A 22,953-nucleotide genomic window follows, 5' to 3' on the forward strand; every position below is an offset into this window, starting at 1 on the left:
ACTAAGAGGTATGTTGTGCACATGCTCTGCGACTCAAGGCCATAATATATATTATTTATGAGTACATGTATTTACTAATTACTAATTTTACTGGTGGTAGGATCTCTTGTGAGTCCGCGCGAGTAGGTAACACCACCCTGCCTATTTCTGCCGTGAAGCAGTAATGCGTTTCGGTTTGAAGGGTGGGGCAGCCGTTGTAACTATACTTGAGACCTTAGAACTTATATCTCAAGATAGGTGGCGCATTTACGCTGTAGATGTCTATGGGCTCCAGTAACTACTTAACACCAGGTGGGCTGTGAGCTCATCCACACATCTAAGCAATAAAAATAAATAAATGAAAATCTTGTACCAGAAGAGGCAATTATTTGGTTGTAAAGAACATGCTTTGCATATTATAACAAATCTTTCACCAATCTTGAGAACTGTCTACATCAGGCCCTAAGTGTCAAATAAAACTTCAAAAACAACAAGATATATTCACGTGCTAAACGTGAATGTATTACTATGTTGACGGGTTTACTGGTGGTAGGACCTCTTCAGAGTCCGCATGGGTAGGCACCATCACCCTGCCTATTTCTGTCGTGGAGCAGTAATGCGTTTCGGTTTGAAGGGTGGAACAGCCGTTGTAACTATACTGAGACTTTAGAATTCATATCTCAAGGTGGGCGGCGGTATTTACGTCGTAGATGTCTATGGGATCCGGTAACCACTTAAGTTCGGTAGGCAGCGGCTTGGCTCTGCCCCTGGCATTGCTGAAGTCCATGGGCGACGGTAACCACTCACCATCAGGTGGGCCGTATGCTCGTCTGCCTACAAGGGCAATAAAAAAAAAAAAAAAAAAAACTCCAGGTGGGCTGTCAGCTCGATCACGAATCTAAGCAATAAAAAATTAAAAAAACGGTAACACACACAAGACAAGGGTAGCTCGGGCGTACTTCACTTAGACCTTGAATATTAATTATAATTAGTAGACATATTGACTAGGCGTAGACTGCAGAACTCATGATACTTAAGACACTATTCAGGAACTAACAAGGCGATCAATTACACGTTGAATCATCCTGATGTGAGGTAAACTCAGGGTACGTAATGCATGGTACTAACACACCCAGACACCTATTGATATAAATACACCTGCAAATCGTTTCACACAATATCCTTAAACACAAAAGGACGGTGCATTGTGTAGCTTCCCGTTACATATCAATACACAATGAACAGTTTGTACACAATACATACACAACGTGATTCCACGATCAAAACATTGCTGGTTTCGAAATACAATTCTCCATACTCTTGAATGAATGAATGACATAAGAAATGTTTCGACATTCTATAATGTAATTTAAGAGGCATGACGATGTAAGCTATCATGCGATAAGTGATCCTAGACAATGTATAATTTTTCAAAACAATGATGAATTCCTCATAAAAGTGATGATTACGCCACACTTTAATACGTAAAAAATTATCTTATCTTATACATTTAAACGATTTTCATAAAATTTACTTTAGAGAGGATTTCGGGGGCGATAAATCAATCTAGCTACGATTTATTTTCAGAAAATGTTGTTTTATTCGTGTTTTCAATAATCAACTTTATCGATAATCAACTTTATGACTCATCCCGACATCTATTGGCGAATAATAATACTATTTTTCTTAATTGAGAGCAACTAATTGCTTTAAAGACACAACAAGATGGCACACAACGGTCATCATCTAGTTATAATTAAAAATGCTGTAAGCATAAATTTCGAATCTTATGTCGTTGAACATAAAGTGAATTTGGTATTGGTGTTTAATTTTTTCAGTATTAACACTTCTTTCCCAGGTATAACGGTGGGTCTCACGGTCATACCTCAGGCTATAGCTTATGCCGGAGTGGCCGGCTTGCCGCCGCAGTATGGACTCTACTCCTCATTTATGGCCTGCTTCGTTTACACGATCTTCGGTTCAGTAAAGGACTCGGCTATAGGTCCCACCGCTATCGCCGCTATACTGACGCGGGAAAATCTCCACGGCCTGGGACCAGAATTTGCTGTTCTACTGGCCTTTCTGTCTGGGTGCGTGGAGCTGGTCATGGGAATGTTGCAATTAGGTGAGTTTAGAGGACAAAATAATATTGTTTTTTTATATTATTTTATAGGATCTTTTGTTAAGTGAAACTAAGATTTATTTTTACCACCGCTGTTAAGTTGATGCGCGCTTGGGCAACGTATTAACTTAATTTTATTTATTTATAAACATCTAATTTACTCAGTAACAAAAGCCGATACGATACAATTACCAAATTCCCCCTTGTTTATTGACGTCTATATCCGGTTTTTCGTTTTATTTATCTACACATTTTACACAGAGATATTTGAAGCTAAAGTATTTATATAGATATAATTTAGATATAAAGGGCTGAGAGACTGCTGTACAAAACAAATCAGACCTCGATCTTCAGAGAATTGGAGGTGGTCTTCACTTGTTTATATATATGGATCTGTCGGTTAATCTACCGAACTAAAGACGTTAAGGTTCGTGGCGAACATTTTTTTACAGTGAATAACAGCCTAATAAAAATTTAGACACTATGTGTAATTCAGAGCCTAATCTATCTATTCCTAAGTAACCATTTACGAAAATGTTCACTCTGTAACATATCTTATACAATAGAACAATAAGAACAACAAGAAAAGAATTCGCATTTTTCGCGAATATAACATGAATATCCATACAAAAACATAATGTAATTTGAATTGCAAATTAAAGTGTTATTCACTGATAACATTCAATGAATTTCACACATTAGTCACTATAAATGTAGAGCCTCCGTAGAAATAAATAACTTTAAAAATATGAGGTTAAATTAGTCGTGGGCTATTGAGACGCTCGAAGTACTCAAGTGATGCGAATATGCAGGAGTTTAATTTCTGCCGGCGAGTACCAGCTTTTCTACAGGTGAAGTTTTCAATTTAAGGTCGTCCGTCAGTAATTCCATCCTCAGACGGTCTGTCCACACCGATGGCGGTATTGACATTATGATCAGCGCCAGTTGCCACATCCTTAATGTATTCGAAGGCAGACGGGTCCCCGGTCTGGTGCAAACAGAAAATTGTTTAATAAATTGATAATGAGTGGCTAACATATAACACAGAATAACATTGTTAAGGGTGGCCTTGTTTGATCACAAATACACTGCCTCAATCAATCATTAGCGGGAACTATCTGTAATAGAATTTATTAAATCATAAAGTAACTATTTCTATACACTTCTTCATACACTTCTTCATGACGTACATGTTATCGAGTGTGAATGTAAAGGAACAGATGGCCACAAAAGCAAGAAGTCATAGACCTTGGGGATCGGTAGTAGGCAGTAGGTACACGTACAAGCCGGTGTCTAGAGTATTGAACTTATCAAACTAATCACAAAACATTCTAACATTAAATTATGGTACTGTACCACCTAATACGGGTTCGATTCGAGATAAGAATCAGTTTGTTGGAGGGATTCAGAACTATCATCTGGGTGGGTCTGGTCTAGAATAACGGCACCTCAACCTCTTCCGATTGATATCATAAACGAAATCATAATTTAAGGCAGATTTTTCTATCCAATGTATTTCTACCACGAAGCGGTCATTCGATTTAGTTTAATAGGAGGAATGCTCTTGTACAATACAATAAATACTTGGACCTCATGTCTCAATGTATGTCTCAGCATTGACGTCTCGATATCTATGGACTCCGGTAAATACGTATCACCCGGTGGACCATGAGCTCATTCATCGATCGACGCAAAAAACATACGATAAATATTTCCTGAGGTCATTTGTATTAGTCAGACATCAACTTAGTAGCTGTCGAATAAACCAAATCAGTGGCGCTCTTTTCCAAGAGAGGCTGGTTGACTTTACCTTAGTCCAGAAATGCAACTTATTTGAAAACTATAAATTCTGATAACAATTATACTACAGTGTATTCATTAACAACTAGTTCTCAGATGGGTATCCTACACGTGTTGTTGTTAGATGATATCTCTCAAACGTCTAGTTGTAAAATTACAAACGTGACTGGGTATTTATCCAATTAACTGAACGTACCACAATTAGTGACAGGAAATCCTGGGCTGATAGGTGCATCATTAAACCAGTCCGTTTCCTGTCTATCAACAATCTATTGGCTCACAATACGAGTTAAAAATGCTGTTTTGATAACACTAAATTTGTCAAACTACACAGATATAATGCTGTTTGCACACAGTCAAATAAAAAGGTCATTCATAATCTATATCTACTATCTTTCTAGTTCTCATCATTCTAGGTTTTCTGATTGACTTCATCAGCGGTCCGGTCTCCGTTGGGTTCACATCTGCCGCTGCCATCATCATAGCTACTACTCAGGTTAAAGACATCCTCGGGTTAAGCTTCCCTGGTGGCAAGTTTATTCAGGTATTTACGATAGTAATATTATGGAAAGCTGTGATATGTTGCATGTTCTGAGCTGTTAAAAAATATACCTTCAGTTCTAATGGAAGATATGTTACTAGATAATAAGAGATTCGAGCAGGGAAGTAAAGAGCAAATGAACCAAACTCAACGGTGCATCATGAAGCAAGCAGATTGCTTGATCACATGACATTTGTCAAATCGTCGATGTGAACCATGTTGAAATGTGAAATGACAAAGTTTAGGCAGCACGAGTCTACCCGTGACAAACTGAGTATAACATAGACTAGAATGGTAGTCATAAAAATACATATAGAACGTATTAAATCATAATATATCATAGAAAATAAATATTTGTCCTTTTCAATCTATATACAACGTGGTTGACATTCCAAAAAGTAGTATGTAATGTGTGCTACCTATTATAGAAGTAGGAAGTTTGAGTTTCCATGCGACCTTTTGTTAAACGCAATGTGTTTTCAAACGCTTTAACACAAAATACACAAGCATAAATATTTGTGACTTGTGATATTTTGAATGTGGAATTAATTGAGAATCGTCATGTCATGGACGCCAGTCTTTCGTCTGCACATTCCGTAGAAGTAAGGAAGGTCTTGAGGAGGAGGAAGAGGAGAAGCAGTAGTCCGCAGAACACGACATGACATTTGATCGTGTCATTGACATTTTAGCAACTGTTGCACTGTTTTCCAAAATCAAATTGCTTTATAGAGCGAATTGTGCAACACTGGCTACCGATGTTTTTTTACGCCGCACGTAATATTAGCTTTTTGTTCAAATAATTTAATAGTTTTTCTATAACAATCTAACCGACGCCGTATTCAACTTTCTATTGACCTTGTAATTTAATAGTCAATATGTACTTAAGTTTCTTGAATTGGTGGACTTTACTTAATGGTTTTTTTTTTTGTTTATTCATGGTTACACAATTTTAGAGTAAATAAGAAAATACAACATGGGGACGATCTTTTAATAAATAAAATAAAAAATAAAATAATACCGACAAACAAGATGATGGTCAGCATGATATTTTGCGATTACCTTTTGAGATGATATGGGATGTTGTGATCCCTGTAAGAAATGTGGAAACTAATAAGAAATTTTGCTAGATATCAGTTGATAAGAGATAAGTTTTAGACAATGACGTAATCATTTACGAACGGGACACAACAGACCGCTATAAATTATTTTGAATTTATGATTGCTTGATCGATTTTGATACAAAGTTTTACACTTAAAACATCGCCAAAAAATCAGGGCTTGGTATAATGTCACTAGGTGATATAAACTAGGTGGTATGATGTCACAAGGTCGCAGCACAAGATCCCATGACGCGTTGTTCATTTTCTGTGCTCAAAGGGATTGTATCATATTACAGGTGTGGACGGGGATATACGAACACATCGGTGAGACTCGACTCTGGGACACTGTGCTCGGTGTAACTTGTATCGTTGTACTGCTTCTGTTGAGGGTAAGTGTCTGCTACAGCTAGTGACTACGCTCAGGGGCTAAACTTAAATTATTTACCAGACATGAACTGGTCTGACCCTTTCATTGATTAATCTTTGGAAAAAAACTAGCTAAACCCGTCGCTTTTAGCTTTTAGTGAAATTTCGACATAGTATTAGAACTTTATCGATATTTTGTCGATAATATTCCATGAACCGAAGCTCCAGCAATTCAAAAGTTTTCTAAATAAATGGGATAGGTTCTGTGGGCACGTGTCAGGTAGGGATTTAAAAGAAGCACATCTAAAACTTCTTTTTGTCGGGTAATTTGTATTTCTTACTTGTCATTTCAGAAAGTCAAGGATATAAGCGTGAAGGTCGATGAGAGTTCAGGCAAGACCAGGCGTCTGCGTAAGGCCGCCTCGCAGACACTGTGGCTCGTGTCCACCACGCGGAACATCCTGGTAGTGCTGGCCTGTGCATCATTGGCGTACTACTTCGACACGAGGCAGTTGCAACCTTTCGTTTTGACTGGTGCGTTTATTGGTTTAGTTACATCTACATAGATACCAGTAATCACGACCGGAATCACACCCTCGAAATAGGCACTGTTATTCGGGGCTTGTGACAATTTTCTTATCTTGCTAAATGTGCTCGAATTAATTCCTAAGATGATGAGGTCCGAAAGTGTAAATATACAGGGTGGTGGCAGGGCGGGTGGCACTGTTCTGCGAATTGTCTTGATCGTATTTGTTCCAATAAAATACCAACTATAATCTTCGGTAGCCGCACTATGACAAGTTAATTGAATAATATTCCAGGTGAAGTAAAGGCGGGGCTACCACAGATCTCCCCCCCACCATTCTCCGCTACAGTTGGTAACCACACGTACACGTTTGTGGAGATGGCGTCCACCCTCGGATCAGCGATATTCGTGGTTCCACTCCTCTCTATTTTAGAGAATATAGCTTTGGCTAAAGTTTTTTGTAAGTATTATTTGATTAAGCATTATTTATATTTTATTCAGGATTCGAATATTTTGGTGTTTATATAGGTTGTAAAATTATCGTAGTTTAATGAAAAATCTGAAATCTTTAAAGGTTTTTTTTGTCCATGAGATTCGAACAAAATATCACAAACCATTTTTGAACTCAAGCCTCAAGGTAGGCGGCACATTCACACTGTAATATGTACCCACATAAGATCAGGTGGACTGTGTTAAAAAACTCCATCATAGAATAGGGAAATGCTGACACCTGAGTAGCGCCAATAACAAGATAAGTTTGCATATGTACAAAATTGCGAACATCAATATTTGGAATCTCAGTGTGATTTGAACGATCTTCATCCTTGTTGAATATCATTCACTATGAGTGTCGTAGAGTAAGTAGCCTAGAGGAATTCATCAACGTCATATTGTATCTGCGAACAGCGGAGGGTAAGTACGTGGACGCGACGCAAGAGATGCTGGCTCTGGGCGTATGCAACATGGTGTCGGCGCTGGTGGACAGCATGCCGGTGTCGGGGGCGCTGTCCCGCGGCGCCGTCAACCATGCCTCCGGGGTCGCCACCACCGCCTCGGGGCTCTGGGCCGGCGCGCTGGTGCTGCTCGCGCTACAGGTAACACATTCCCAGTTTGGTAGGCAGCGGCTTGGCTCTGCCCCTGGCATTGCTGAAGTCCATGGGCGAAGGTAACCACTCACCATCAGTTGGGCCGTATGCTCGTCTGCCTACAAGGGCAATAAAAAAAAGCTCTACACCTCGACTCTCAACTTTAATTCTCCACCGATATCCTAGATAACAAGCGCTGTTGATTTTGAAAGTTACCTTCCTGTCTGTTTGTGCCGAGATGCAATCATCGGGCGGGATCATCATGACCAACTCACCATAAAGTCGTTCTTTGCTGCACAAATTTCTCGTCTAATAGGTCTTAGTAGATTTCAAAGCACTAATTACGCCATTTATCATTCCTCTATAGTATTTCACGCCGTATTTCTACTACATTCCGAAAGCGTCATTGGCTGCCGTCATCATTGCTGCTGTGGTCTTCATGATGGAACTGCACGTGTTCAAACCTATATGGAGGACGAAAAGTAAGTCACTTTTTCTTTACATTTGCCTTGACCATTTCCGTGAGTATTACCATTTAAAACCGGACATAGCGCTACTCGTGCTATAACACAATCTTCAAATAAGTAAGACAATCATTATTGCAGTTCAATTGAACCTTCAACCTCAAGCCCGCGGCGTTCACACGGTGGAATCAGCTCATGAATCGAACTAGATCTAATAGCTCCTATATGTTAAAAATGTGGGAAATCAAGCCCACTGAGTGTCTCGCCGGATCTTCTCATTGGGTCATTACCGATCCGGTGGTAAATTATGCGAAGCACTACTTTTGCTTGGGCTAGTGTTAGCATCTTCCTCTGATTAGAGCCCCGTGAGATCACCTACTCGTACGGTGACGTTGGCATAGTCCTCTAAGCTTAGGTAGGAAAAACAAAAAAAGTGTGAAATTGTCGCCAAAACAGCCTCTTCAACACCAACACCCTAGGGGAACACGATATATTGAATGTTGAGCTTGAACAAAGTATTTATATATTTTTTGTAGTTCTCACACGCTTTCCACAGCGTCGTAAACTTTATTATTGTTTCAGAAATCGATATAATCCCCGCGGTGGTGACGTTCGGCTCTTGTCTCATGCTGCGACTGGAGCTTGGCATCGTCATAGGCATCGGCGTTAACTTGCTGTTCCTGCTGTATGCCTCCGCGAGACCCTCCGTCAAGGTCACGCGGGCCACCGTGAGTGCATTCAATAACTTGCGTTAAACTGTTAGCTGTAGTTAATACTATACTTATTGTGTTTGCAAATGACACTCATTACTCATTTATAAAATCAATTATGTAGTACGACGTTGTTACCGAGATATGTCTGTATTCTGTTAAGAAAGAACCAGGGAAAGATCAACATGTTAGTTATTCATCTAAAAATTGTTATCACTTCAAAGTATGCTCCTTCAGAAACGATAAGTTTCGCCAACGACAACGGACAAACAAATCATCAAAACAATGTTCAAAAGCATTTTCCGGAATTGAGTTCTCATATGAAAACGGGTGCCACTAACTGGTAATTTGAATTTAGGAAAAATAAAGAAGTCAGCTGGAATAATATCTGATAAATAACGTGGTTGTTCGATGATATTTGTCGAATTTTTGGTCAAAAATTCGTTCACATTGATGGTCTTGTACGAAAGCGGATTATCGTGGCGCGAAATCCAATAATTATCTTTCATCTGTATCAGCATCTAAACGTCGCATAGTAGGACCGTCGATATGTGGTGGACAACAGTAAAATTACTTTCTACTTTGGCCTTAAGTTATATAAGGACATCGCAACTTGTGCATAATATTATTATATTAACTAGTGCAGAGCCGTGTATTTGTTCGACTATTGTTGTAGCGTGGAGTTGACTTCCCTCGGCCCCTAGGTATTGGTTTAATTTACCCTCGTTTTCTAACCCATAGACACAGCCCACTGAGTTTCTCGCCGGATCTTCTCAGTGGGTCGCGTTTCCGATCCGGTGGTAGATTCTGCGAAGCACTGCTCTTGCTAGGGTCAGTGTTAACATCATAGACCTATATAGTAGGGACACGACATATTGTTCTATACGTACAATTGCTTATATAAATAGCACCCATTTTGAAGGCACATACATAAACATATATCTATCTCGTTCTTACTCAGCACTTTAACTCGCAGGAAAACAATATAACAGTATTTCAGTGCGTACATAAAATGAAACATGAATATACATAAATGTCTCCATCTCCGTCTAATGAGGCCGAAAATCCGCCATGTTTAGCGCGCCAAATGTCATTGTCACGTCAGTTCGGCCGTCTGTTTTGGGTTGTACATTATTTATTGACTTTGATATCGATTTAATATGATTGCTTATATAAAATTTCTTATTTTATCATGCTTAAAACATACAAAAATAATAATTAAAACATATTTTATAGGATCTCAAGAAAGTCGATGCCCCAAAACTATTATCTATATATATTTAAATTCATTATGGAGCCCTCATCCGAAAAATCGGACATCATTTTTCGGTCGGAATCTATTGATCATGACACTAATAATAAATATCTCTTTAAAATATGTCATCAAAACATATTTAGACATTCTGCTTAGATATTTCAGGAAAAAGGCTACCGACTAAATCTATTCGGAACTATTTAAATAAAATACTTTTATTCCGCAGTGAGTAAAACACTATTGTCAACTCGTTAAATATTTAATAATTAAGTGATTTTAGAGAGGAAGTCACAAGGAATGACGTTTGTAATTTTATTAACGAATAAATGTTCTGTAGGTGTTTTTTTATCAGGCGGTCCCTTGATAAGTTTAAAATTTGAGTCTCTCTCAAGTGAGTGAGAGTGATTCAAATGGTGCGGCGTACCTTCCTTGAGGTGCGCTGCGATAGTGTGTTAGGGAGTCAGCAAAACAATTAAAATAGATAGTAATAGTCTAAGAAAAACACGTACTCAAAATACGATAACATTCAGCATGCTAGAAATGGGCAGATGGCACTGTACTACGCCATATCTTTATGTTTTGCGGCAAACGACAACTTTATAAAATCAGTGTAGCAAATTTTAAAAATCGGCATATCGTTTACTTGGCAAATTTGAAGCACGAACTCGTCTTAGATTTCACATAATATCTAAATCACATCATCTTTGCACATAACAATATACTTACTTCCTATTATAGTATAAATTCTACAAATACATTCACTCAACAATATTTAAAATAAAATGAGCCAAGAACGTTTATCGATAAAACCTACTAACATTAAAATCTTTTGGGCAGCACTAAAACCGCCATGTTTTGTGGCCAGATGACGTCACAGTGGCACGAATTTTTTGTTGACGTTTCATTTCCATAGGTTTCCTACTTCAGTGGTTAACATCACTCCGGTTTGAGCCCCGTGAGCTCACCTACTAGTTAAGGTTACGCTGAAATAGCCTCTCAAGGCAATCAGGTTAGGTAGGAAACACCTCGTTTACATACTGCATAAATTGATATTCTAAATTCATTATTTCTGAATTCATTCAATATTTGAGAAAAAATAAAAAAAAGCCCGCTGAGTTTGTTTCGCCGGTTCTTCTCAGGACTGTGGCTTTTTTTGGAACCGGTGGTAGAGTTAACATTGTTATTTATATTTTGACATTCAACAAGTGTGTTATGCTGACATCTAAGTTGAAATAAATGATTTTGAATTTTGAATTTGAGTTTCATCTCAAGGACGAAGTGGCGGTAGTTGTGGATACTGTATTGTCTTCGAGGCTGGTTAGTGTATGTCTGTGTGAATGTGCAGTCTGCGAGCGGCGTGGAGCACGTGGTGGCGGCGGTGGGCAGCGCGCTGTCGTTCCCGGCGGCGGAGTTCGTGCGGCGCGCGTTGCACAAGGCGGCGCCGCGCCTGCCGCTCGTGGTGGACGCCACGCACGTCAGGGCGGCAGACTTCACCGCCGCAGAGGTACGTACCGCGCCCGCCCTCACTGTCTTCTACTGATACTTGATTCTTGGCCGGTAAATATAAAGAAATTGCTATCGGGCTATTTCATGTTTCTTACTCTATACAAGTCAGCAGACGTGCACATCAAACATTCTCGTATCATTCAAAGGAGTTGGCACAAATTTAAAGTAAAAATAAATAATAGTTTTAAAAAACTAACAAAATACGCTTTTATAGAAAATCCGACCAAATAAATAGAAAATAAATTTTAATAAATTTGAATTAAAAATAGTGTAAGAAAAAATGATTTTATTGTAAAAAAAGCGTGGGGTGCTGGTGGGGTATCCGACGTTTTGAAGAGGGTCAAAATCATGTTCAAAGATTCCGTTACAAACATACATACGTCTCAAGCTAATAAAAGCGTATAAACATTGAAGGACTACATAAGGTTAGCTTATCAAACCATTAAGGTTTCTCAGTTGAACTAGTTTCAGCTTAGGGGACGTTTTCCTCAAGCCGCACGTCCATAGGTTCTACGGACCCTGAGCTCGGCACTAAGGGTTCACATTTCGTTGCCAGGGTATCAAGGCGTTAATAGAAGATTTCGAGTCTCGTGGGCAAACGCTGATCTTCTACAACGTGTCTCCGTCGCTGGGCAGCGTGCTGCAGGGCGTGCGGCCCCGGAGACTGCTGGTGTGCTCCTCCGCCACTCAGCTGGACCTGCTGCTCGTGCAAGCCACGCAGCAGAGCCTCACCAACTCATAGCTTATATCTACATTGCGGTATTACAATAGAATTACTACTTCAGTCAACTATCACTTTTAGATTCTAGCCAGATAGATACCACGGGTCCGGTCAATTCTCAATTCAAGTTAAGATCTTTATTATTATTTCTTAATTAAGGTCTGGGTTTTCTTGTGTTCATCTCTTGAAATTCCTAGCTCTTAGGTATTGAATGAATGAATACATAAATATTTCTTTAATCTAAGTCTTCACCTCGGCTCATCTAGGCACGGCTAGGCATCTCGGCGAGTGTCGATGTGTTGTTTTATAGCAACACACTTAGATACTAAACACACCTAGCAGCTAGAGGGTGTTCCGGAGGAGCTAGCTATCTCAATATTGTAAACTAAGCGAAAGCGTAATGTAATGTTTTAAAACTCTGTAATAGATATGAACCTTTGGAACCTATGGAACCTTTTCCTTCTCTTGGATGTTTTTTAAGTTTTTATTTTTTACTGCTCAGATGGTTTGGTGAACTCACAGTCCACCTGGTGTTAAGTGGTTATCGGCGCCTATAGACATCAACAACATAAATACTGTCACCCAATTTGAGTTTTCCAGTACAACAGCTGTCCCATCCTTCAAACCGAAACGCATTATTGCTTCACGACAGAAATAGGCAGGGTGGTGGTACCTACCCGCGCGGACTCACAAAGCGTCCTACCACCTGTCAATATGCCATAATCTTGAGACTAAGTTTATTAATTTCACACTTTCATGCGAATACTATAATTTCCTGCGAACTGGTGACTGAATGATAGGTTCTTGTTGTTTCCAGAACCACTGTTAGTGCAGCTCCACACGATCTCGACGCGACGCGCAGTATTGTAACGTGTCATTGTGTATATAACGAGTATAACTATGTAGCTGTAGTGTGTTATTGGAAATCTTTCAAATAGTTTTGTGAATAAATGTATTGGTTACCAATTAGCTTCTTATTATTTGCCATTAAAATTTTGTTATAACGAATACTGTGGTTAATAGAGCATGTAATAATTACCACTTGCAGTTGTTCATATCAATGATTATTTTCAAAGAATTCTCATAATTAATTCGAATATCTTCTTAAAACACTATTTTTTATGAAAATCTTTAGTTACATTTTACCTATCATCTTGTAAAATTTCATACAGGGTAACACTGAAGACCATTCCTTATCCTTGTAAAATGAAAATACAGATTTTCTTACCGACATTTAAAATTGGTCTTTTTGTGTTTCTCATTTTCATTAGGTATTGTAATTAGAAATTTGTGAATCGAAAAGCACCTCAGTGTGGTCAAATTAGAGTTCACTTTTACGCAATCGAGAACGTTGAAAAACTCGCACTAAGTACGTGACACAGAAGTGTCGAGCCGTTGTTGAACCAACAAACATAATTTTATTTTAAACGTACAGGGTGTGCCACAAAGGGTATATTAAGCCGAAATATGTCTATAGTATCAACAAACATAGATCACGTTAAAATATGAATCATAATTAGTAGTTACTTACTAAACATTAATTTATTAATTATTACAACTCTTCTATGACAGTCCTGAATTTATACAACAGAGGTACCATTAACTACCGTTCAGCTAACCCATTTCATTTTGTTCAACTCATTTCATGTAATGAATACGATCAAACAACGCAGCCTTATTACTAGGCGCATAAGGCTCAAATAACTTCTACAAATTTCAAATGTATTATGTACAAAAATTATTGTTAAATTTCACTATCAATTCAATTACAAGGACAAAAGAAGTTATTTGACAAGCCGACCCAGTGAGAGCGAATTAACGGCGTCGGCGGAGTGTATGTGTATTTCACTAAGCTGACATCACATGTATCTTTTTGGGTTCGTCCAGCCCGCTCGATTAAGCCTGACGCATTGTTGTTTTGTGGATATTACATTTTCATTGTACCGATTATTCTAGTAATACACTATCTAGTTTTAGACTTGATTTACCCTATAAGGGACACCCTGTATAAGAGTAGAAACACAGAAATAAAACAAAAATGGAAACTCCATAAATGTAATTATATTAGAATGCACATTATACAAGGTCACATTCCCGCCGCAGCCATCAGACGTTATAAGGCGCCCGCGGGCAGCAACATATCGCTTTGGTTTGACAACAGAACTTTAAACGATCATTCGTTCAAGTTAAGCTGCTTTCAGACTACGCTATACTATAGTGCCATATAGTATAGTAGCGTATACTTAGCCAATAATATATTATAGTATAGTACAGTGTGAACGTTTCTATAACAATATATGGTGTGCGATATTGTTGTGCTATATACTATATGCTAGCGTAGTCTGAAAGCGGCTTTACGCTCAGTTGCAATATCAATGAACAGACGTAGTTCATCAGAAAAAAAATTGGTGATCTTCTTACTTTAGTAGCGAACGAATGTCGTATTCAAGTTAAAGTAAAAAAAATCGCTTTAATCCGCTGTTAGCGGCTGCACCTCCACCTGTGACTCTTTTGAGCTTCGTCAATATGAGAATATTGAATTTTATTTGAGGAGATTTAAAATGAAACGTCCGGAATAGACGAGACAGGCGGCCCCGCGGCTCCCAGCACTGGAGGGTTAGTAGCGCGGGTCCGCGCGGCCTCCGCCGCGACGGTACAAGGGTTCGTTTAGTCAAAACACAGTCGTAGTTTAAAACCAACTTTAAGTCGAGAGCAATTGATATCAAATTACGAGCACCGCGTTTCATAATAACAGATGATTGAGCAGCGTTAGAACGAAAACTAAATTCAATACGTTCAATATAATATATTTATTTTAAGGGAATATAATTAATTATACCGTAGAATAAATTCTAATTAAAAGTGAGCTCAAACGCAGTGTGCGTTCTCTTTTATGGAGAAGATTACATACGTTTAAATACATTGATTATTATTAATATTATTAATAAAGTCAGTCATCGTCAGTGACATTAGCATTCGCCGCCTATTGCGACCATCAACTACCACGCGACAGCCCTGCGCGCGCTGACGTCACCGGACATCCTTCAATATTTGTTTACAGGACTTCCATTACGCACATCGACACGGGTCAACGTCAAACGCATGTTGAACACACGGACAACAATCAATTTTGGCATTACATACACGAACCGGAGGCCTTACACTAACGCGATATGACACTTCCACTAAGCACACGACGTCCCCGCCGCCGCACCCACTCCGCCACGTACGAGTCGGCTAGAACGTCATTTTAGACTACATTATATATTATTCAATAAACATACATCTTGTCGAACAGAACAATATAATTACATTCTAAGCCTTAAGGCTACAGCAACATGGTCTACATTCGTCTAATTCTAGAGCGACAGAGCTCTGCGGCAGTATTGGCGAGAGTAGGAATATAAGTATTAATCTAACTTACAATAAGGGTTACATTCGTTTGGCGTTAGCTGCGCGGACGTCGCGCGCCCCGAGCCTCGTCCGCGCGACTCCCTTGCTGATCTAATTTGTCTTTTATTTAGTAAGCTAAGTAAATTTAATAACTACACAAGTTAAATGGATAGAAACGTTTGCATCTCGCTCGCACCTGACGTGTGTGCAGCCAGCCAGAGCGAGATGACACAACGACATAGAGATCTAGTTTAAGATTATTTAATTAAATACTAGTATACAATTGAAACTATAATACCGAATCTCATACGTTTAGATCGTCTTGTGCGGAGAATAAACGGCGCACTGACAACGAACAAATTATTAATATAGTAATCGGCAAACTTCGTGAGCAAATGACCTTGACTGCGCAGAACCGAATTTTAGATCACTTTGGTGGTGAGGGTGAGGCGCGACGGCAGGGGAAATCGTATCGAGCGCGTTATTGGTAGATCAGTCGAACCCTGCGTCCCGCACTGCGCCCTCATTCCGCTTGCTCCCAAAAGTACGCTTGCGTACAGTGGAAAGTCTATCGTTATTAATCGTTAAGTTATTTGTTATAATTGCTTGTGGACTTTGTTGCCATTGCTATTTGTTGAGTGTTTGTTGATTTTTTATAAAACATACACTATGCCGTGACAAACTGGTGTAGTACTTAAAAGAAAGGGTAGAAAATTTGTGTACGACGTATATTGCTTCTTTATAAAACATGGGAAGAATGATATGGAAAAATTAAAACAGACTTCGGAAGCAACAAAAACATCAGTGAGTACTGTTAGGTGCATTATTAACGAAGCTAAAGGCTCTGGCTTGCTCGCCGTGTTTCGGACTCCGGGTAAGAAAAGATCAGGGAAGAAGAAAGTTACCGGAATGGATAGTTTCGTTCAATCTGTAATAAAAAGATGTAATCATAATAACTACATAACAAGCAGCGAAACTCCATACCGTAGAAAGGCTTCGAAAAATTTAAAGAAGATATAAATTTTAATGGCTCGGAATTAAGCTTACGACGGATTATGAAAGAGCTAGGCTTCAGATGGAAAAAAGAACAGAAAATAATCGGAAGCTGGTAAATGAAAAAAGTAACATTCGATTACTACGAATCGAATATCTTCAAAAAATAATTAATTATAGACAAAAAAGAAGACCGAATCGACCGAGTTGTAAACTACGCCGATGAGCCCTATGTCGACTCATCACGATGATAGCGACTCGGGTGATGAAAACAGTGATGATGATGATGGTCAAGATTATGATAACGAAAAAAAAATTACAAATACCAGCTTCGCTTCAACTGAACCAAGACCTGGCAACAGCTCTAGTTTTGACTTAATAGAAGGAATATCTATTTTACCCCAAGATTAAATTATTACAATTATTAACCTATATGTTTTGTTGATGTTCTAATAAATATATAAATAAATACATATGTTGATTTTAATAATTTAATAGCATTATGACGCAGAGTAAGTAATGTTTTTGCACGTGAGTGTACCATGCGCAAACTTACCCCCACTACGTCGACAAATGCTCAAGAAGTTTGCCGGTTATTATATATAGTCTATACAGGAATCATGGAATTGCATCTTACAATTGCATACTATAATTATTTCTATGTGCATCATTTCAGTAAGGGTTCAAAATAATTTCTGTGAGTCCATCAAGTTATATATTATTTCAATACTGTAACTAAAATGTAACATCTAGATTGTTATTTTTATTTTTGAAATAATCAAAAGGTCTCGCGTTATCTAAGCTTTTAAATTTAAAAATATCAACAATACCTTCTGAAACTTTTCATATCTGTTTTTAATATAATTTATTTTAGCTATTAATTTTAGAGTAAATGCGACGACAGTTCATTACAGTTAGTCTCGCTGGTGCAAATAGCTCCCGCCCCTACGCAACTCCCAAATCTCCCAAATAGAACGAACAAACATTAACCTATAAAATTCAATATGGCAGTTTTTGTGATATATTTTATCGACACAAGGAGCTAACAATTAATTGTAATTACAGATCGCTACACTAATTAATAATTGTTTAGCTAGATGCACACGACACGAGCCGAGGCCGCCCGCACAGAGGCCCCGGACCCCCGCAGACTGGCACCAGTCATACCTTATCGCTCACATTTATAATACATACAAGTATCTAAAAAAACGTTCAAAAATGAACTTTATTTTGTACACAATAAAGACTACTTCGTCATTACCTATATATGTTTGTTTCTATGACGACTATTAGTAAAGAGTCGTTCGTATATACCGTTAATTTCACGTGTATAATGTTGAGCTTCTGATTACTTTAGGATCAAATATTACATAAAATTAATTTCAGGGAAATCTTATGCACGCCCCGGGATCGGACAGAGACAACACGAGCCGTCTCTATCCGATCCGGGACGCGGCCGCACAACGCGCCGTCATCTCTCACCTGTGCTGAGCGTTCACACGATATTAGACCTTATCACGTACCATCAGAATCTTATACATTAAACTCTTCGTTTACAATACAATAGAGTTCAGCTTAACCTAGTACTAGTAGTTCTATAACGAGTCATGACTTATATTTCTGGATTACAGATTTATCGGTTTGGTATCAACCAGTCGTCGGTGATATTATATTTGATGAGCCATCCACACTATAAGTGGACTTCACTATTTTACTGAAGAGTAATGCATGCTACGAGCACCAACAAGGTAGAGGGACCCGCGCGGAGCCGGACCCCCCGGGGGCATTGGGAGGGGGGCGTGCATGTGAGGTCCGTGTTAGTATTTGAGTAGCTCCTCGTCCAACTCCGTGAGCGCCATTTTACTGTCTATCGCTGGAACAACAAACAACATGACTGACATTAATATCTTCTTTAATCTTTGTCTTACGTGACCCCTAAATGAGTACTCAATGTGGCTGCATTTCTTAAATATAAAATTGTGTTTATATTCTCATCTGACCTAACCTAATGTTAATGTTTTCAAAACTGTACTTTAGGCCACAACAAGCTTCTTGTGCTTCAAGTTGAGAGCGTTTGTGGAATACATTATTTCCAATTCTTAAAATTGATTGTAATCGCAGTAACTACGATGAAATACGGTAAAAAAAAGAGAAAAATATATTAGCGCACGAACACATCCCTCCCAGTCAACACACACTTACCGCTGTTATAAAACCAACTGCTAACGTTACATTAAGCCTTGGTTTGTCAGTTCAAGCTGGACGTTCAGGCGCTTCCAAAGGGCCTGACTGCTCCACCACACTTCATATTGCATTACATCGCATTTAGACCAGGGGTACCCAAACTTATTTTGTCTACTGCCTACTTTGAGAATAAATTATTTTTTAGCGCCCCCATTTTATCACCTACTTAAAAACCACTATAGCGAGAGCTCAGTCAATATTTAAGAGTCCTCCTAGATAAAACTACAAATCGCCTCTCAAGCTTCTACATAGTACCCCCAATTTTTTTCTGGGTCTCTTACTGCCCCCCTTTAGGCCTGCAGCGGCCACAAGGGGGCGTTATCGCCCACTTTGAGAAAGGCTGATTTAGACCGACTGGATAATTCAGTGACGGGACTGATGATACCGTTACCCTGAGCATTAAATGTGAACATTGCTGAACGTGAGAGCGTGACAAGCATGAGAGAACAAGACAAATGACGACACAGACTTCCACCGATCACCGGTATGCTGTACTCAAGGTTAGACGCGACGGTCCACGCATTGACTAGTGCCCGGGCGTCGCCTCAGACTCAGGCTTCTCAGTTGAGCCGACGATATGCGGGGTATACTGTCGGAACGTTAACAAGTATTGGCATAGATATTGTACGCTACAACATATTAAACGCGTTGAACGGAAAACTTATGGAGGCATCAAGTATTACTCAAATTTTCAAGGTGTAGTCGGTCGAACTGCGACACAGTTTTGTACAGAGTATTGCTCTTCTTATAGTCTAAGATCCGGCTTCAGGCTTTCAGCCCACTGAGTTTCTCGCCGGATCTTCTCAGTGGGTCGCGTTTCCGATCTGGCGGTAGATTATGCGAAGCGGTGCTCATGCCAGAGCCAGTGTTAGCAACACTCCAGATTTGAGCCCTGTGAGCTCACCTACACGATGCTCACCGATGAGCGCACTAATCCTACAGCCGGATCTTAGACTATTACGATCGTTTAGACGACGGGCGCGGGCGTCCGGTCCGGTCGCGGTGCAGCGCACTTGCCATTTGAAATAGTGGTAAATGGTGTACAACTATTGCGTTATTAAGATTATGTGCTTCAAGATGCTGCAGAGCGTTTCTAGTGTGAAGTTATTATAGTCACTGTTAGTGGTAAGTGCTAAGGAATGCTAATGGGTACTCACTTTGGTCCGGGATAGTAGTATGGGGGTGGTCGCTCGTACTCAGTGGGTCCGTGGTATCGGGGAGGCCCTTCTTCCCAGTGTCTGTAACACGAGCCACCGTCACCAAGTGCAGGATGGTGCATCGAAACTTAGATAGTATGGGCTTCGCAAGGATTTTAATTGACAAAGACCAGAATTGAACCGTTCTCTGTCATTGACCATGTACTTAGTCATCGACTTTGAGACATGTGACCGAGGCCTACATTGAGTTCGTGCGGCCCCGATAGGGATTTTATTGAAAATAATTTTATTACAATCAAATCGCTATTCTTTTTTCAGTGTGACAATGTTTAATTTACAGGACAATTTATTTAGAAGAAATATAACAAATACTGACGTTCTGTATTTACCTAGTCAGGTCATAAGTATTGTCACACAGTAAAAACTTTTCTTTTAGAATGCTGGCCACAAAAAAGTTTATTGAATTCGAATTTCGAATTGTTCATGAAAATAAAAAATATATACTTTTAGAATTTTACTCATTTTTAAATATGGAGTGGACGCTTAAAGAAGACCGTGTTGCAGTTATTGCGTTGCATCGTTGCGATTACGCGCCAATTCAAATTTTTAACATACTGAAAAATTTGAATATAACCAAAAGATTCGTTTATCGTACCATTAAACGATACAATGAAGACTCTAATGTAGATGACAAGTCAAGAAGTGGTCGCCCTCGGTCTGTTAGGACTCCAGCAGTGATAAAAGCTGTGAAGGCGCGAATTCAAAGAAATCCCAAACGTAAGTAGAAACTGTTGGCCCTTCAGATGGGGTTAAGCAGAACCACGGTGAAAAGGGTGTTAAATGAAGACTTAGGGCTTCGGGCATATCGAAGAAAAACAGGTCATCGTTTGAATGCTCGTCTAATGGACCTGAGACTGAAGAGATGCCGCGCTTTGTTGAAGCGGTACGCGGGAAAAAAATATCGGGAAATTCTTTTTTCGGATGAAAAAATTTTTACCGTAGAAGAGCTACAACAAACAAAATGATAAGGTGTACGCACACAGTAGTGAAGAAGTGAGCAACCGTATTCCGCGTGTCCAACGAGGTCATTTTCCATCCTCGCTCATGGTATGGTTGGGAGTTTCTTATTGGGGCTTAACAGAGGTACATTTTTGTGAGAAAGGTGTAAAAACGAATGCAGTTGTGTATCAAAATACAGTCCTGACGAACCTTGTGGAACCTGTTTCTCATACCATATTCAATAACAGGCACTGGGTATTCCCACAAGATTCGGCGCCAGCTCATAGAGCGAAGAGCACACAAGACTGGCTGGCGGCGCGTGAAATCGACTTCATCCGGCACGAAGACTGGCCCTCCTCCAGTCCAGATTTGAATCCGTTAGATTACAAGATATGGCAACACTTGGAGGAAAAGGCGTGCTCAAAGCCTCATCCCAATTTGGAGTCACTCAAGACATCCTTGATTAAGGCAGCCGCCGATATTGACATGGACCTCGTTCGTGCTGCGATAGACGACTGACCGCGCAGATTGAAGGCCTGTATTCAAAATCACGGAGGTCATTTTGAATAAACTTTAGTGTCATAAGAATCTATGTTTTGTTAAGTTCATTTTGGTATATGAATGGTTACATAATGAATAAACTTGTTTCAATTATTTTACATTAAACATGTGACAGAATTTATGACCTGACTAGGTATATCCAATCGCGTACTAACTAATCAGTGGAATCTAACTCGGTGCGGTAGATTAACTCACATTGACAATGGCTGGGGCGGGCTGACTAGAGGCCCGACCGGGCCCTTACAACTTACAAACGACGTGAGTTGCAAACCTTTGATTTGTAGGTAATTTTTATATTAGGCAATAAATCAGAGGTAAGAGACAGAACAAAATTTGCATTTATCTCACGATATCAAATTTGTGAGTAGTTTAACATTTTGTTTATATTTTTGAGCCGCTGACAGTCCAGTTTAGGCGCGGCGGGACAAGCGAATTCATTGGTGATGGAACTGACCCAAATGTTAGTCTTACACTTACTACTTAAACGTTCTCGTTATGAATGGACGCTTCCAGTCTGTGTGCAGGGTACTACTACATTACTGGCAGTCCAGTACCTCCACCTTCGTCGCCACAGTGACGCGGTGCCAGGGCCTGCCCAGAGAAGGAAGCGGTGGTAGCGTGGGTAGGTACTCACTTCGGCGCCATATCATTATATCTGCGCGCGTGTTGTGCGTCGGCAGCGGGCGCCAGGCTGGCGGCGCCGGGCTCCGGCTCGCGCGCGCCCCGCCCCGCGCGCCCCTCCCGCCCGCCCCGCTTCTCCGCCTTGTACGTGCTGCACACACAACAGCCTCAGCTACATGCCGGCTCGCACAAGCATCAGTGTATCGACTTTGTCAATTATTCTTATTTATCGATTAAATACAATTTTAAAATATGTTATATTAAAGGGCATTTTGCTTTAAAATTTAATTTGGTCCGAACCAACAATTCGAAGCGAACAAGAATCAAGAAAGAAAACATGATTGCAAAGTATACACTAGTATGAAAAATACACTTACACTTGCAATAATTAAAGAGCTTAATGTTATTTACTGTTTTTAGATTAATGAAAAATCTAGTGTCGATACACTGACCATGATAATTATTATTATTGAGAAAATTAAACAAGTGACTAACAGTTCTATTTAAACCATGTCTCTTAACACTTTAGAACATTTAAGCCAACATAACGACTTGCGAAAATTACACGTTACAAAAGTAAAACTGCATACGTAATTATATTTTGAATTAACTACAATATATATTAATAACGCACACCCATAGCCCCATACTGTCAAGATCAATAGAAAGCGGGGTTCAAATTTGTCAACAATTTCTTGTCCCAAATTGTTATAACAACTCGTGGAAGGCTTATAATTATAATGGTTGAAATTTTAGTTAAATATTAGCCGGTAGTCACTTGGTCAATTGACTTAAAGAAATAAGAGGAAA

The 22,953-nt window shown here is 39.5% G+C and overlaps 2 protein-coding genes across 5 annotated transcripts in view; one reads left to right on the forward strand and one right to left on the reverse strand.

The window, feature by feature from the left end:
• The window catches only part of LOC114248052 (sodium-independent sulfate anion transporter), a 30,344-nt gene extending 17,203 nt beyond the window's left edge, over positions 1 to 13,141 (forward strand). The window contains exons 3-13 of the mRNA XM_028181171.2: positions 1,838 to 2,104; positions 4,318 to 4,445; positions 5,839 to 5,931; positions 6,262 to 6,442; positions 6,730 to 6,894; positions 7,341 to 7,528; positions 7,887 to 8,001; positions 8,566 to 8,711; positions 11,294 to 11,452; positions 12,011 to 12,213; positions 12,993 to 13,141. Coding sequence (XP_028036972.2) covers positions 1,838 to 2,104; positions 4,318 to 4,445; positions 5,839 to 5,931; positions 6,262 to 6,442; positions 6,730 to 6,894; positions 7,341 to 7,528; positions 7,887 to 8,001; positions 8,566 to 8,711; positions 11,294 to 11,452; positions 12,011 to 12,196 — 1,628 coding nt within the window. The 3' untranslated portion in view covers positions 12,197 to 12,213; positions 12,993 to 13,141. The remainder of the gene's footprint in view (positions 1 to 1,837; positions 2,105 to 4,317; positions 4,446 to 5,838; positions 5,932 to 6,261; positions 6,443 to 6,729; positions 6,895 to 7,340; positions 7,529 to 7,886; positions 8,002 to 8,565; positions 8,712 to 11,293; positions 11,453 to 12,010; positions 12,214 to 12,992) is intronic.
• Positions 13,142 to 14,216: 1,075 nt separating this feature from the next.
• The window catches only part of LOC114248067 (prominin-like protein), a 62,055-nt gene continuing 53,318 nt past the window's right edge, over positions 14,217 to 22,953 (reverse strand). For 3 of the 4 annotated variants that reach the window (XM_089734196.1, XM_089734195.1, XM_089734194.1), the window contains 4 exons: positions 22,157 to 22,294; positions 19,963 to 20,043; positions 19,301 to 19,394; positions 14,217 to 18,434 (listed from right to left, as the gene is read on the reverse strand). In XM_089734196.1, coding sequence (XP_089590322.1) covers positions 19,307 to 19,394; positions 19,963 to 20,043; positions 22,157 to 22,294 — 307 coding nt within the window. In that variant the 3' untranslated portion in view covers positions 14,217 to 18,434; positions 19,301 to 19,306. The remainder of the gene's footprint in view (positions 18,435 to 19,300; positions 19,395 to 19,962; positions 20,044 to 22,156; positions 22,295 to 22,953) is intronic. The other variant, XM_089734199.1, reaches the window with a different exon arrangement.

Source organism: Bombyx mandarina, chromosome 17 (assembly GCF_030267445.1).
Source record: "Bombyx mandarina strain Sakado chromosome 17, ASM3026744v2".
NCBI classification, from domain to species: Eukaryota; Metazoa; Arthropoda; class Insecta; order Lepidoptera; family Bombycidae; genus Bombyx; species Bombyx mandarina.